This window comes from Gastrolobium bilobum, unplaced genomic scaffold (genome assembly GCF_033153095.1).
Source record: "Gastrolobium bilobum isolate Gb01-03AN ecotype WA unplaced genomic scaffold, APGP_CSIRO_Gbil_v1 utg436, whole genome shotgun sequence".
Classification (NCBI taxonomy): Eukaryota; Viridiplantae; Streptophyta; class Magnoliopsida; order Fabales; family Fabaceae; genus Gastrolobium; species Gastrolobium bilobum.
The window spans coordinates 275,873-292,478 of NW_026898220.1; the positions used below are offsets into that span (position 1 = coordinate 275,873).

At 35.5% G+C, this 16,606-nt stretch overlaps 1 protein-coding gene across 1 annotated transcript; it reads left to right on the top strand.

Annotated features, from left to right (window-relative positions):
- The first annotated feature begins 12,673 nt into the window (after window positions 1-12,673).
- On the top strand, window positions 12,674-16,514 carry LOC133313931 (protein PHR1-LIKE 1-like). Its single transcript, XM_061515353.1, has 9 exons — window positions 12,674-12,784; window positions 13,117-13,194; window positions 13,599-14,048; window positions 14,552-14,714; window positions 14,814-14,890; window positions 15,022-15,061; window positions 15,349-15,406; window positions 15,641-15,710; window positions 15,858-16,514. Exons 3-9 carry the CDS (start codon window positions 13,641-13,643, stop codon window positions 16,179-16,181), a joined length of 1,140 nt encoding a protein of 379 aa, XP_061371337.1. The 5' UTR covers window positions 12,674-12,784; window positions 13,117-13,194; window positions 13,599-13,640; the 3' UTR covers window positions 16,182-16,514.
- The last annotated feature ends 92 nt before the right edge of the window (window positions 16,515-16,606 follow it).

A 16,606-nucleotide genomic window follows, 5' to 3' on the forward strand; every position in this document is an offset into this window, starting at 1 on the left:
GGGATAATTGATAAGAAAAAAAGTATAGGAATATAAGTGATAAAAAAGTAAATCATAAAATAATTTATGAACTTTTTCCATCAATATTTTCAAGCGATTTATTATTCTTGCAGTCGCTGTAAATGGCAGTCACGTAGATGAGATTTTGTGACAAATTTTTTTTTTTTGGAGTTACCCAATCCTAATTATCTTTTTGAGACGAGTTGGCTCCCTCTGGTATCCCCACGAGCTTCGACTCTTTGAGCCGGCTATGGGACTAATCCGGAGTGCGGGAGAACAGTGATGGCTAAAGGTTCAACCCCCTCCCCAAGAATGCATTCAGCGGGAATCGAACACATATCCAACCCCACTAACTCAGCGCCAAGTTACCAACTGAGCTGCACCCATTGGGTATTTTTGTGACAAATTTATGATAGGAATTCTTGTATACTTCACAAATTTTCGAACAAACTTTTTTAGCAAGTTTTGAGCTGGGAAAATAAAGTTAGGAATGTGAATATCTCTTGGATTACTTATATGTTAAATCCGTAGGGGATATTTGGTAGAGGAAATTTTGTTTTTATTTGGGAATCTCAATTTTCAGAAATATAATTTTTACATTCAATTTACGATAATATCTGAAAATTAAAAATTTAAAAAAATTCAATTTCCCGAGAATCTCCAAGAATCTCGCGTACCAAACGAGCCCTATATACTCTTTTTCTTTCTGGTAAAGTATGTTTTGTATCTTATTTTTATTTTTTATGGATTCTACAAATTATTCAGTTTCTTATTTTGATACACGGTACATGAAATATTATGTTACATGATATTTCTACACACACAATTGAAATGAGAGAAAAGAAAGGAGAAAGAAGAGAGAAAAGTCAAAAGAATAGGCCATATACAATTGTGTGTATAGAAATATGTAACATGATATTTGATTTATGGTTTGATGTAATAAGGCAAAGCCCGAGTAAGAAACAAATGAACAAAACAAGGCCAACAAATTCAGATGCAAGCTCCATCAGCTTGAGTTTTAATGTATCTTCATTAGTTATGATATTCATACAGAGGGAGGATATTCTTACTACTCACATTTTCTACTACTAACTTACTACCTATCTAATCACCATTGAATCAAAGAGAGAGAATGTTAAAAAGTTTTTGAAAAAGGAGAAAATGTTGATCCAATGGTGATTTGATAGGTAGTGAGTTGGTAGTAGAAAATTTTGGTAGTAAGAATATCCCTCTTCGTTCATATAACGTAAACCATTCAATAGTAATGAATTACCTACTGAATAATGCATACCTTTTAGATGACTACTGAAATTATTAATTTGTAAGCCATGATCAATACGAGAACTTTTTCAACTCTATGGATGTACTATGTTTTCGATACATCTTCTCACGAAATATAAAATGTGTTTTACTTTCATCAAATTATTAATAAATAATTTATTTTAAGAGAAAGTTATATGTACTACTATTTTTTTTAGTAGGCTATAAGGGAAAAGTCCAGAAAAAAAAGAAAGACGAAAAGAGATAAAACTACTCTATCCTATACCCCTAGGCAGAGTACCAGTTCTGCAGTCAGCTTGAAGAAGAGTAACAAGAGACCGAGGGGTTCCTGAAGAACGTGACAATCTACAGCTCTGGATAAAGCCTCCTTTGCTAACAAGTCTGCGCATGCATTATAGGAACGTGATGTGATGTGTAGCTGAGCTTAACTATCCGGTCTCTACTCAGCCAAGCTCGAATACGAGTCACCAAATGAGATAGCTTGCTGCGAGTCCCCTTCGATTATAACATTATTGAGGTCGTGCTGCCAGGCCCCTTCGATTATAACATTATTGAGGTCGTGCTGCCAGGCTAGCTCAAGAACTTTAAGGATATATCTCCCAGAGCTCAGCTATAAAGGGCTCACATCTACCAATAAAGCATATAAAACCACCTTTCCATTCCCCATTATGGTCCCTTGCTAGCCCCCCACGGGAAGCTCTTCCATTGTTTTGAGCAACTGCCGCATCAACATTAATCTTCATCCAACCCATCGGTGGGGGGATCCAGCCAACGAGCTGGTTGCCCGTTGGTGTATCTGTCGGTGGACTGAGTTATCCTTTTCAGTTGTATATACTACTATTTTAGTCTTATTATTCTTACTACTTGATTAGTTATCGTCAGATCAATTTAAAATCAACTTTAATAAATTTTTTCTATTTTTTAACCGTGGATTTCAAATTAAATTAACTGTAACTAACCAGGTAGTAAGAGTAGTAAGCCTTATTTTGTCTGGACGACAGAGATGTCTAGTTTAAAGACTAGTGTATTTATGTTGGATTGATTACTCTCTCTAAGATATCTATGAATAAATCACTATAAACCACTGATAACAGCATTAGCTAATGGGGAGATGTATGTGCACAATGATAACATATAGTTCAAGAGAGAGATTACCCATACTTACGGGTGTTAACAGGCCGGGCCGAGCTGAACTTTGGTCTTAAAAAGTTAAGTCTGTGTTTAAATGTGTCAGCATGACCAAACTCGTTACCTGTTATAAATATAATTATAGGTTTGTGGCCTGGTTTATTTACAAAAAAAAAAAAGCTTGGTTTAGCCTGTTTAAAAAAAATAAGACAACAAAAATTTATCCAAACAGAATATATAATCAACAACACTAGTAATTTCATAAATATTCACAAATTCATTGTATACCCAAACAACATAATATAGAACAAAATCGTTTAAAAAGTTTGTTTAACCAAAAAAATAGGATGAAATGGATTGAGGAGAAAGAGAGGGCTATTACAAGTAGTATGGAAAATATAAAATATAAATAAAAAATAATATATTAGGCCAGCCCGATAGGCTCTAAGGCCGAGCTTTTGAATTGGAGCCTAAAGCCTTTTTATTAAACGAGCTTTTATACAAGTTCAAGCCTGATGCCAACAATCAATTTTAGACATGTAAGCTCAGATCTTCACTAGTCGAGTCAAAGACCCCTGGTTCGTTTAGCACCCCTACTCATACTTATAAACCTTACCGCTTATTTATAGAGTATTACCTAGTTATTGAGCTTTTGGACCTTTATTGACCAAAATCCAATTGTATAGCTGTCATGATAGAATCATTATTAATGACTTTTCTTTATTATTACCTTTATTGGACTTTCTAGTCTTTATCAGGTTCATAACAAACTTAAATTAATAGTAACTATAACCGTTTCCTTCTATTTTAACATCAATTGAGAAAGTGATTTGACAAAAAATAAATAAAATAAAACATGTATCATATTGTGAATAGAAGATATTTTGAAAATTTAGTACATCGATAATACTAAATAAATTTTCGATCAGTACATGCTGCAAAGGCTGCATTTATTATTTTTTCAAGTTGGGGAACTAGAAGTATATCTCTTCCATGGGTTAATGATACTATCATTGTTAAGGTCGAAGAAGGTTGTATGTTATTATCCTCGTGGCCCAATGTGTCATTTATGAGATGTTTGCTAAAGGAAAATTTGTTTTTTACACGAAAATCACGATTTTTCAGGAATACGGTGGGAAAATGAGTTTTACGAAAAATGTTATAAAAAAAAGTTATTTAATAGAACAAAATATTTCTGAGAATATTGAGTTAATTTTTTTGATGCTATGTTTGGTTGTGTTAAATTTTTTCTTGCCATGGAAATCCTAGAATACAATCCTCTGGATGGTATTCTTGGATAGTATTTTCAGAAAATTTTATAGACAATAAAATCTTGGGAAAATCAAATTTTCAGAATTTTTTTTTAGAAATCTCATACTAAACGTGAGTAAATAAAATTATCACCCTTAATTTCTCAGGAATTCTAAAAAAAAAAAATTCTACCAAATGCCCCCTTAATGTCAAGACAGCCGAGCCTCACGACAAATTTTAAGTGGAACGGATGTAGGTTCATCTGTCCAAAAATAAATAAATTTATAAGACTTATATGATAATACAAATTAAAAGTTGGGTTTAAATGATTTTTTCTTTAAAAAAAAAGAATACCCAAATCAATGTTATTAAAACCAGCCTAAATAGGCCAGTTTGACTCGGAAACCGGTGTACCGGTTAAGAAGCTGAGCCGAGTAGCACATTCAATCGGTTATGTATGTGAACCGTTGCGAACCGGTTAACTCGGCCGGTTTCTAGAAAACCAGTGACCTGATCCATTATTAAAAGCTGCTCATCTTTTCGAGAGATGCTAACAAACAGAAGTTATCCTGTGCCTGTGTCAGAAGGTTTATAAAGAGCTAGTTTTTTCACATTTTGGTCGATATGGATAACGCTGAATAAATCTGGCGAGACAAACCACCAGTAAACACTGCAACTTTCTACCTTTTCTGGTATGGAAATATAAGCTATCATTGGGTTCCACAAGTATCGTTATATGCTGGAAAATGGATTCTTGAGCTAATGCCCGTTGAAGCAAGATTGCATGAGCATTTTCTATTTTGCTTTCATCTCATATGATATGAGAATGAGATTGTTAATTGGAGTAAATACGTATTTCGTTTTTTAACAAAAGCAGAAGAATTACCGTAAGCGTTACTAGAATTTCATTGATGGGTTTAATTGCATTTAGCCACTTACTGGTTGATCTTGTTATTGGGATTGAAGTATATTATTTTAGAAACAGAAAACAGAAAGAGAGAGTGAAAATTCATATTGTTATTCATTGCATCAGAGCTTTACATGTGAGTGTTGTTATATACACATTCCTACTGAAGGTGGAAAGAAAGAAATGAGAGATAAGTTTGTTACAACTGAATCCAACGTGGCACCTTATACAAGGTTCTAGAATAAAAAATGAAAATATATGGTAATACTCCCCCTCAAGATGGAGAGTAGATATTGAAAACTCCCATCTTGGAAAGAAGTGAATGAAAAGGAGTAGGAGGTAAAGCCTTAGTGAGCAAGTCTGCAAGCTGGCTGGAAGAAGGGACATGAAATGTGCGTAGAGTTCCTTTATGAATGTGCTCCCGTACAAGATGACAATCAATATCAATATGCTTTGTGCGCTCATGAAACACAGAATTTGCAGCAATATGAAGGGCAGCCTTACTGTCACAGAACAGATGTGCAGGACCAGTATGAGCAACATGTAAATCACGTAATAAGGAGAGAAGCCACAACAATTCACAAGTAGTAACAGCCATGGATCTGTATTCCGCCTCAGCCGAAGACCGGGAAATAGTATTTTGCTTCTTGGACTTCCAAGAGATTAAAGAATTACCAAGAAAAACACAAAAACCGGATGTAGACTTGCGGCTATCAGGGCAAGAAGCCCAATCAGAATCACAAAAAGCATTTAATTGCAAAGAAGATGAAGATGAGAAAAAAACACCTTGCCCAACAGTGGATTTGAGATAAGCTAAAACACGATAAACAGCATGTAAATGAGGAATCCTTGGTGATGACATGAATTGACTTAGGTGATTCACCACATAGCAGAGGTCAGGCCGAGATACAGTAAGATAGAGCAGTTGACCAATCAGTCTACAGTATTGCTTTGGATCAGGCAGCAGGTCACCTTTATGCAGGGATAGTTTAAGATTAATATCCATAGGTGTGGTATGCGGTTTGCAGCCGAGTTGCCCTGAATCCTGTAAAATTTGTAAGGCATATTTGCGTTGACAAAGAGAAATGCCCTTTGGAGAACGAGCTATCTCCAATCCAAGAAAATACTTGAGAGCTCCAAGATTTTTGAGTTTAAATTTGCTGTCCAAAACAGAAGTTAACTGCTGCAACTCAGAGGAATCATTAGAAACAACAAGGATATCATCAACATAAACCAACAGGGCAACAAAGAGAGTATCATTCTTCTTGACAAATAAAGAATTTTCAGACTGAGATTGTGTAAAACCAAGAGAAAGAACAGTGTTGGAAAATTTGGCAAACCATTGCCTAGAAGCTTGCTTCAAACCATAAAGAGACTTAGTGAGACGGCAAACAGCATTAGGAGGCAACTCCCCCTTACTAGAATATCCAGGAGGAATTGTCATATATACCTCCTCAAGTAAATCCCCATGCAAAAAAGCATTGTTGACATCCAATTGGAGGAGATGCCAATTATTTATAGCAGCAAGAGCAAGGAGTAATCTGACAGTAGTAATCTTGGCCACAGGAGAAAATGTATCAAAGAAATCAATACCTTCTTGTTGCTTAAAACCTTGAGCAACAAGTCTAGCCTTGAAACGTTCAAGAGAGCCATCTGAATGGTATTTGACACGATAGACCCATTTACAACCTACAACAGGTTTACCAGGAGGCAGTGAAGTAATATGCCAAGTGTTATTAACCTCAAGAGCATGGATTTCAGCACGCATAGCAGTAGTCCACTCGGGTAATTGGGAGGCTTCAGTGTATGTGGTAGGTTCAAAATGTTGAGAAATGGCATTAACAAAGGCTAGGTGTGGTGGGGTTAAGTGATCATAAGAAAGATGATTGGAAATAGGATGAGCTGTGGAGGAAGAGCAAACATAATCCTGAAGGTAGGGAGGTGGTTTAGGCATACGAGTTGGTTTGGATGGTAAAGGGGCAGGTTGTATAGTAGAAGAATAATGGGGAAAAGCAGGGAAAAAAGGTTCTGTTTGTTTGGAAGAGGCAAAAGGAAAAATTGTTTCTGAAAATTGGACATCCCTGGAGATAATGATACGGTTGGAATGAAGATCCAAAAGTTTGTAACCTTTATAGCCAGTAGGATAGCCAATGAACACAGCAGGTAAGGATCTTGGGGAAAATTTATGACGGGTTCTGGACAAGGTGGAGTAATGGCAAAGACACCCAAAAACTCTAAGGTGATCATATTTAGGAGACTTGTGACAAAGAAGTTCAAAAGGGGTTTTATTGTGTAAAAGTGGAGATGGGGTTCGGTTAATGAGATAGATGGATGTGAGGACACACTCAGGCCAATATATCAAAGGTATGTTGGATTGAAAATGCAAGGCTCTTGCTACATTGAGGATATGCTGGTGTTTCCTTTCCACAACTGAATTCTGTTGTGGTTTATCAACACAGGAATGAAAAATTTGGAGACCTTTGGATGAGAAGAAATCAGATAAGTGAAATTCTGGGGCATTGTCACAACGGATTGATTTAATTGGAAGGTTGTACTGTGTGAGCATGAGTGTATAAAACTGAGGAAAAACAGTATGAAAATCAGACTTTTGTTTCAAAAAATAACACCAAGTAAATCGGGTAGCATCATCTACCAAGGTCAAAAAATATTTATAACCATCAACTGAATGAACATGAAAAGGACCCCAGATATCACAATGGATCAAATCAAAAGAAAACTTAGACATTTTGGGATTCAGTATAAAAGGAAATCTTCTTTGTTTAGCAATTGGACAAATCAAGCAAGGAGAAGAGACACAATTGTTATCAGTAAAATGTAAATCTTGTTTCATTGAATGCAAAATGGGATGAGACAAATGACCAAGTCGAAAATGCCAAACAACAGAAGAAGGCATACCAACAGTGGAACAAAGGGATGGGGGGACATTAAAATGGGAAAAAGATAAAGCATCTAAAACATAAAGACCACCAAGTCTCTTAGCAGTCCCAATCACTTTGGCCGATGAAAGGTCCTGAAGAGAACAAGAGGAAGAAAAAAAATTAGCAACAATGGAAGAGTCTCGAGTGAGTGCACTGATGGATAGAAGATTAAATGAAAAAGAAGGTACATATAAGACATTATGTAGTATAATGGAAGGGGAAAGTTTGATGCTACCAATAGATTGAACAAAAACAGAAGTATTGTTGGGTAAAGAAACAACTGAATCAGATGTGTGAGGTGGTGAAATGAAAAATTGAGGTGTGCATGTGACATGATGTGTAGCACCCGTGTCCAGAACCCAAGAGGTCAAAGGAAACGAAGGAGAACACCTACCGCTGAAGCTGGCAACAGAAGGAGAAGCTTCGGTGGCAGGTGGCAGTGTCGTGAAGGATGGGGATGAGGATGACGGAACGGTAGGTGGGAGAAGACTTAAGAGATGGTTGTATTGAGAGGAAGTCAACGTGGGATTAGGTAACTCAGCTATAGTGGGATTAGGGGAGTTAAAAATAGCATGGGCTGATGGAGTTAGTGGATTGGGCCGCACAAACTTGGGCTTGTACCCAGGGGGAAATCCATGAAGCTTAAAACACTTCTCCCTTGTGTGACCAGAATTGTGACAGTAAGTGCACTGAGGGCGAGATCTGCGAAACGGAGCAGAGGATATGGCAGCCATTGGAGCAGAACCAGGAATCGGGGATGAAGCCACAGCAGATGCAGAGTTAAGCAAAGGGGAATCAGGTAACACCGGCAGAGGGCACGTAATTTGACGTTGCCTTTCCTCCTGAAGCACGAGAGAGAAGATCCTTGATAATTGTGGAAGGGGCTCCATGAGCAAAATTTGAGCCCGAACAGAGGAGAAAGAATCGTTCAGTCCCATCAAAAATTGGAGAGCATGATCCTGTTGGTGAGAAGCTGAAATCAGGCGTGAAGCACCACAAGTACAGGCAGGAATGGGAGAGTAATCCTGGAATTCGTCCCAAAGAATCTTAAGACGTGTGTAATATCCATTAACATCAAGACTACCCTGAGTAAGAGACGCTATCTGTTGCTTCAACTGAAATATTTTTGGACCATTGGCTTGAAGAAAACGGTTACGAAGATCCGTCCATATTTCGGATGCAGATGAAAAATAGAGAAGACTGTCAGAAATATCCTTCGAGACAGAGTTCAAGATCCAAGATGTTACCATGGAGTTACAACGATTCCATGACTGAAATAAGAGATCATCAGAAACAGGGCGCGGAAGGGAACCATCAACGAAAAACAATTTGTTTTTCGCTGATAATGCAATCATCATAGCACGGCTCCATGAATGAAAATTAGATCCAAGAAGAACATGAGAAACGAGAGTGAGACCAGGATGATCACCACTGCTCAAAAAATAAGGACTACTTGAATCCTCCATGGATACAGAGGAAGAAGAAGCAGAAGATGTAGTAGCTGGACGAGAACCAGCAGCAGTATTGTTAGTATTAGAGCCACGAGCCATGGAGAAGGCAAGGGCGAAACGTCTACTGATACCATATTATTTTAGAAACAGAAAACAGAAAGAGAGAGTGAAAATTCATATTGTTATTCATTGCATCAGAGCTTTACATGTGAGTGTTGTTATATACACATTCCTACTGAAGGTGGAAAGAAAGAAATGAGAAATAAGTTTGTTACAACTGAATCCAATGTGGCACCTTATACAAGGTTCTAGAATAAAAAATGAAAATATATGGTAATGATAAACTTAAAGGCGATGGGATTTTATGGTTTGAAGATAAGGGATTCGAAATTGAGGTATTTTGATTTTGACTTTTACTTTGAGGATCTACGTGATGGGGTTTGAGGAGGATCTGTTTCAATTTTAAAGTTTATATAAGGATATGACTAAAAAATGTTGTATCTGACAAAAATGAAAGAAAGCGAAAAAGTATCTCACAAACCCATAGACGATACAGCTTGAATAAGGTTGAATCATGTGTGATTTATTATTTTTTATAAGGATAAGATATTGTGACATCTAAGTTATGTTACACTCATGTGACACCCAGTCAATCTCACCGTTAGATCGTTTATGTTGATCCAACGGTTATATTTATTTTCATCTTTGTATGGTCATGATTTCCCAAATTTAATATTTTATATTTATTTCTACCTTTGTATGGTTATGATTTCCCATATTTAATGCTTTCACTTTAAATTTGGGAAATCATGACCATACAAAGATGGAAATAAATATAACCGTTAGATCAACATAAGCGATCTAACGGTGAGATTGACTGGGTGTCACATGGGCGTAACATAACTTGGGTGTCACAATATCCTATCCCTTTTTTATATTAAAATATTAATTGATATATTTTTTTACAAGTATTTGAATATGTTTATAATATAAAGGCTTCGTTTTTTCTACAGTTACTGTAGATAAGTTATCTGCAGTAAGTCAATACGACGTCATTTTGGGGTGAAAATCATGGTATTTTTGTAATTTTAATTTATTTCAGGGTTATAATAGTCTTTATATTTATAATTTTTTAAGATTTCAATACCAAAACGAAGTCATTTTGGAAATAAATGCAGATAACTTATCTGCATTAACTGCAGAAACATTTTTCCCTAATATAAATTATAGATTTATATATATTTATCGGGTAATACGATTGAACTAATAATCTATTGATTAAATCAGTAATCGAATGACTCAGTCAATACCTTAACCGAGTCAAAGATGAAGCCGAATTTAATAACATTTGACACAAATTGGTGCATCAAAAATTTGTCCCAAGCCTCGAAGCATATCTGAACAAAAATTCTCAACCTAGAAATGCAATCATTAAATTTTAAAGAACCCCATTAATTTTTTGTTGTTGTGTCCTTAATTGGATGGCATCATGTACAGATTGTCCAAACTATAATTTTCCTACTATCAATTATTAATATAATATAATTATGTATTCTCCAAAATACATCAAAAACTATTTTATTTTCTCTCTTCAAAAATATTTCAGAAATTATTGACTGAAAAATAATAATAAATTGATAATAAAAACATTTGATAATAGAATATCCTACCTCAAAAAAAAAATGAGTTTTATTATTCTCCTTTATTGTAGAGAGAAAATAAGTGGGTCCCACCATTATAAAAAAAAAATAAAAATAAAAATAATGAGGTGCAGAAATCGAAGTGAGAGAGTAAGAGATAAATAATCTTATGTACAATAAGAGTAATATTTTCCAAAAAAAATATATTACAAGGTTTGAGTTGTTTGGTCTCCAAGTCCTCAGGGACCTTCCTCTCGGCGGTTATTGGTTCCTTCTAGGACCTCGTGGGATGCTTGTAATGTTGCTATCAGTACTATCTCTTTTTAAGGTACCAATGGGAATGAAGTTGGATGAAATTAATCAAAGGTTTTGCTTTGCTGAGTCACATGCCTTTTTATCATGGTTATGACTTTTCGAAAAGTTGCTTTCTATGGCCCTGAATCTGGATAGAGAAGCCTTACGAAGAAAGATGCCTAACAAATTCGTAGGGATTCGCGTGCTTAACTACTTAGTGCTTGTTTGGATATTCTTTTTTAAACTAGAAACTATTTCTAAGCATAAGTTACGCTAAATAAGTTTTGAGAAAAACTCTTATAACAAAAAACTCTTTTTTTTACAATGAAGAAAAAAGCTGAAAACTAAAAGCTCTTAGGATGAGTTTTTTTTTTAAGCTCTTATCTGTTTTTCTTGAATTATGTGTTTTTTTTTAAAATAAAGAGTGATAAAGATAGAGAGAGATAATTTTCTTGAAATATATGATTTTAAGTAATTTTCAAGCTAAAATTTTTATATAATTTCCAAACAGCTTTTAGTTTCCTTTTTTAAGTTCTTATTTTTAACTTTAGTTTATAAGAGCTTCTAGCTTAAAAATAAGAGAATCCAAACAAACTTTTAGTCCAATGAATCTTTTTCCACATTGTTTTGATCTGATTTTGACACATGAATTGTTTGCAATTGTGCTTACATCCATTCATATAAATAATATTTTCTTACTTTAGTATAAAAACCACAAATTATGGATATATTTTAAGAGTTGATAATGAAAGATTATCTTTTAATCTGAATCAATTTGTTCAGCTTTGACAAACCTTCAAATACGATTATTCATTGACGAATTCTTCCTCTCTCTTTTTTCCTCACAAGGAAGCGATAGGTTAATAATAGAGTGAAGGGTGATTTTAGTAAGTATAACGTTATATGTATCGTAATTGGGTTTTTGAAAAACTAGGAATAAGGAATATTCGAAGGAACTCTTATTCAACATATACAGTGTAAGGGGAACTTTCACAGGTAATAAATAGTAAAATTATAATACTAATAGCAAAGGTGGAAATAGAGTACTGGTACGCTAGTTATAATCATTGTTTCCATTCATTTTCGTAGAAGCGCGACCGTAAACTTCACAAAAGAATATACATGATTACAATTTGGACTTTTGTCCAAGTTCATTTCATAACATCAGCAGCCTTTCAAAATCACTAGCAGCCAACATGTATAGTAATACTGATACGTTTAACCTAACCCCATTCATTTCGTCAATTTTATAGATTTGAACCCAATCCAATTACTTTCAATTAATAACAGGCTTAAGATTTAATTAATATGACATTTTAATTAAATTTTTAATTAAAACATTATGAATAGTAAATTATAAAATTTAAAAGATAAAAAATTAAAATTAATATATATATATATATATATATATATATTTGATTTCCTAAGACATCCTTCAGCCGACAACTGAAGACTAATCCTTTCGAGGCGAGAGATCACATTAGGTGGATAAACCTCTCTCAACAAAGTCTTTTTTCATACGCACGGCCAGGAATCGAATCCTGTCAGCATATTTAAACAACCTATGTATCTATATTTTTTTGTGGTAAAATATGTTTCATGATTATCCTCAGCCTTATATAGCAGAGTCAACAAGTTCTAAATTGCTCAACAATCATTGGAACCCCATCATCAGACGGTCCAGATTGAACATTTTGTTGTGCGTGAGGTAGAGCACAACATTTTATATTTTCTCTTATATTTTGCGAAAGAGAATTTCCCACTAAAATCCAATCATAAATGCAAAAGGGGTAGCCTTCGTACGTCCTCTCGTTGGTTTCATGGGACGACAATCCCCAAAACGTATTTTGCATTAAAACTGCTGTTCCTCGTCTTCTGCATTCTTCCTTTCAGGTTCGATCACGGTTTGGTTTTTTCTCAATTCAATTCTGATTTATAGTTAATCTGTTTTGTCTATCCATCCACACTCTGCTTATTAAAGTTTGCAAATTTTTGTAATTCTGTTAGTGGGTTTGATATTTTCTTCTCTGATTTGAATTGAAACGATTACAGTGATGGGGGTCTAAGCAAAAAAAAGCGTCTTGTGTGGTTGGTTCTTTCTCTTTTAATTCGTGATTGAAAAGAGCTTAGTCTGCTTCTTCTGCTGTTTTTTTTCACACGGTGACACTGTCAAGGTTTCGTTTCTTAGTATTATTATTATAATTATTATTATTTAATTTGGGTAGGTGAGGGGGAGTGTGTTGGTGCTGCGGATACCTTGTTCTTCATAGGTGGTGTTTAAGATGGTGATTGCGTAGGGAAAGGTAAATTCCAATTTGATGTCACTTGTGAAATTGGTCAACTTACCCCTCCTTTACCCCGCTCTCCGTTATGGCTTTCACTCTCTAATTTGTATTTTGCAGTTTTGCGTTGACTTTGGTTATGTGAACAGTTAAAAATCAATGTTGTTACACTGCTGCATTCACCTGCATATTTTGGCCTGTTACCATAACTCTTAGGAATATATTATACTCACAAGCATTACTTCTACTGTTTTCTGGTGCTTTTGTAACTTAACTATTTTCTTCTCAGAGGCACCGCAAGCTTAGACGCTTGACTATTGAGATACAAACAAATGACCAATGGAATTACTGTATACTTTGTCTAGTCTCTCATTAATTAATGGTTGAGTCGTTGACATACAACCTACTTTTCATATTGTAATCAGGTCAGACAAAGCTGATTGATTCACTTTGAAGCCTCCAGAGCTATGTCTTCATCATTTCCTGTTCTTCCCTCTTCGTCAGTGTTGGCTGCCTCAATAAATTCCAACATCAGAAGTGTTGGACACATGTTTTCAACCCCTGCTGAATGCCATGATGACATCCCTTTGTCCTGTGTTTCAGAAAAAAATTCTACAACATTCATTTCTCACCCTCAAGAAAGTGATGATATATCCTGGGGACCCGATCCGTTTCAGGATATCCTTCAGTTTCCTGATCATGTTACCGTACAGAATGATCACGTGGAATATAGTGCTTCTTACATGTCTGGTGATGATACCAAAACAACTGATTACCGGGAGTGGGTTGATCAGTTAATGTCAGTTGAGGATTCTCTTCAGCCAAATTGGGGTCAACTTCTCGGTGATGATAATTTAGTAGAACCTAAATTAAAGGTTTGTTTCTTAAGCTGATTTGATATAATGCTGAAAGGTCTTAAAATGCTTGTTCTTACTTGTGAAGTTCACTAGAACATGTAGGTGGCTTCCCATGCCTGTATATGGTCCAAGGACCATGATTTTCCTATATGAACAAGTTGCTATGCAGATGAAAAAGTCAATTAGTATGTCTATAACTCTCTGTAACTATCCAGTTATGGGCATAATCATAAAGCTTGCCATGCAGTTCTCTTATCTTATTTTCCCCTTTCATCCACCACCCTGCATGGGGAGGATGTTTTGGTTCATTTAGTTGCTAGGTTCTTTTTTCAATTTGATTCATTACCATATGCACGTGAGTATGTTTATATAGTCAATTCCCTCTTCGTTCTCACCCTGTACATGTTTCTTAATTAGTTGAAATCTACTATTATTTTGCAATGTAACTTCTTTGCCACGATCTTTTATTTATTTATCTTAGTGTATAAGGTGCAGAAATGTATCCTTCTTTCTTGATGCAGGACACTCAGGTTTCACAGCAGCGGCAGCTTGTACCATCTAGAGAAGTTAATGATCTTCCCATCTCAGTATCGACTGCACCACAAAATAAGCCAAGAATGCGTTGGACTCCTGAACTTCATGAAGCCTTTGTGGAAGCAGTCACTCAGCTTGGTGGTAGTGAGAGTATGTTCAGTTCTCCATAATTTTGTACTTCTTAACATTCTGACTAGCAGAAATATTTCAGGCTTTTGTTTCTTGTCATCTTATGGTGTTAACATGCAGAGGCTACTCCAAAGGGTGTCTTGAATCTGATGAAAGTTGAGAGCCTTACCATCTATCATGTGAAAAGCCACCTACAGGTACATTTTTTATTTTTCTCCTTTTTCACTGGCTTGTCTTTGATATATATATTTGTCTACACTAAATAGCCCTTTTGTGGGTGTGTTTATTTAATCTAAGGTATCTGAATTATTTGTTCTTGTAATTCCAGAAGTATAGAACTGCCAGATGCAAACCTGAGTCATCAGAAGGTATGTGTAAGTTTACATAGCAATTCTACTGTTCATATAACCAGGTTTTCTTATTAATTATATTTATGGTTTATGAGGCTTTTTAAGTCCTCACCCCCTAAAGTTTTAGGAAACATGTTTTGTTTGCGATATAAATAGATCTTTTTGCATGCTTATGTGTTCAATGTTCTTTTCTCTTATTCTCTTTAAGGTTTTATTGCACGTAATAGACACATAATTATGCACCCCTTTTTTTCCAGTAAATCTGAGAATAATAGTGTGAATGACTTTTTCTTCCCTACTTGCAGGAATTCCTGAGAAAAAATTGACTTCAATTGAAGAAATGAAGTCTCTAGACTTAAAAACGTGAGTTCCCCCGTTTAGGTAGAATTTTTTGATTATTCCGTTGATTGTTCGTTTTTGCTGCTGTGGATCATCTCTTGCTGCATGCATAGAGCAGAGTGTAATGTTTGTTCCATGAGAACTGTAGACATAACCATGGCTATGATACAGTTCTCATTTCCAATATGTTCCATTTGCTTTAATTGCATTGAAGTGAATAATTAATGCTCAGAAACATACTTTGGGTTGTGGCTGCAGGACTAAGGGGATTACTGAAGCATTGCAGTTGCAGATGGAACTCCAAAAGCGGCTGCACGAACAGCTTGAGGTACTGTGTTAGTACTCAAGATTCTCTGTCTTTACCATGTAATCCTGGGGTGGAGGAGTTTTGTTTATGTTCCCCTTTTTTGTAAGGAAGATGACAACAGGGAAGCTGTAAGTTTTGTAATGTTCTGATATTATAAATATCATGCAGATTCAAAGAGAGTTGCAGATTCAAATTGAAAAACAAGGGAAGCGTCTTGAGATGATGTTTGAGAAACAGGTCAAATTTGACGAGCCTTCTGCTCCACTATCAAACGTAGTGCTACCTTCTCCTCCAGTTGGCAATTTAGAGACCTCAGATGAAGGTCATGAAAATTTTGGAATCAACAGTAGCACTCCAGAAACCATGCCTGGAGAAAGTTCCCAGGTTGCAAGCACAGAGCAAAAGGAAGATGATGCTAAAGTTACTGAAGAACATGAGCTGGGAGATGAGCAATTTGCTGCACCACCCACAAAACGGTTGAAGAGTTTATGAAAACAGAATAACTCTCTAGTTTATAAGGGCAGCTAGTGTTTCTGCTTCTTGAGATAATATGCTGGAATTTCCCTTTCTGCTAATGACTATGGATTGTTTCCTTAATCAGTGATTTGGTTTCGAGTTTCTATTTCTGATCCTTGGTTTGGAGTAAGTTTTGCAGTGGGAAATTTCACTCTAGATATTTGTTGTATATATTTTCTTGGAAGGGAATATTTAGACACCGTGGAACTTCTTGAAATAGCATTGGATCCAGGGTTGTTTCAACTAGATGATTAGAATATTGTACAAGGTTTGACAAACTGCTGAATGAAGTTTAGAAAATCTTTTCATCCATCGTTATTTATTTCTTTTGTTGTGCTATTGCTGGAGTTAGTTTGATGTAAACAAATGGGGTTAATATGTCCCCTTTGTAAGCCCTTGCT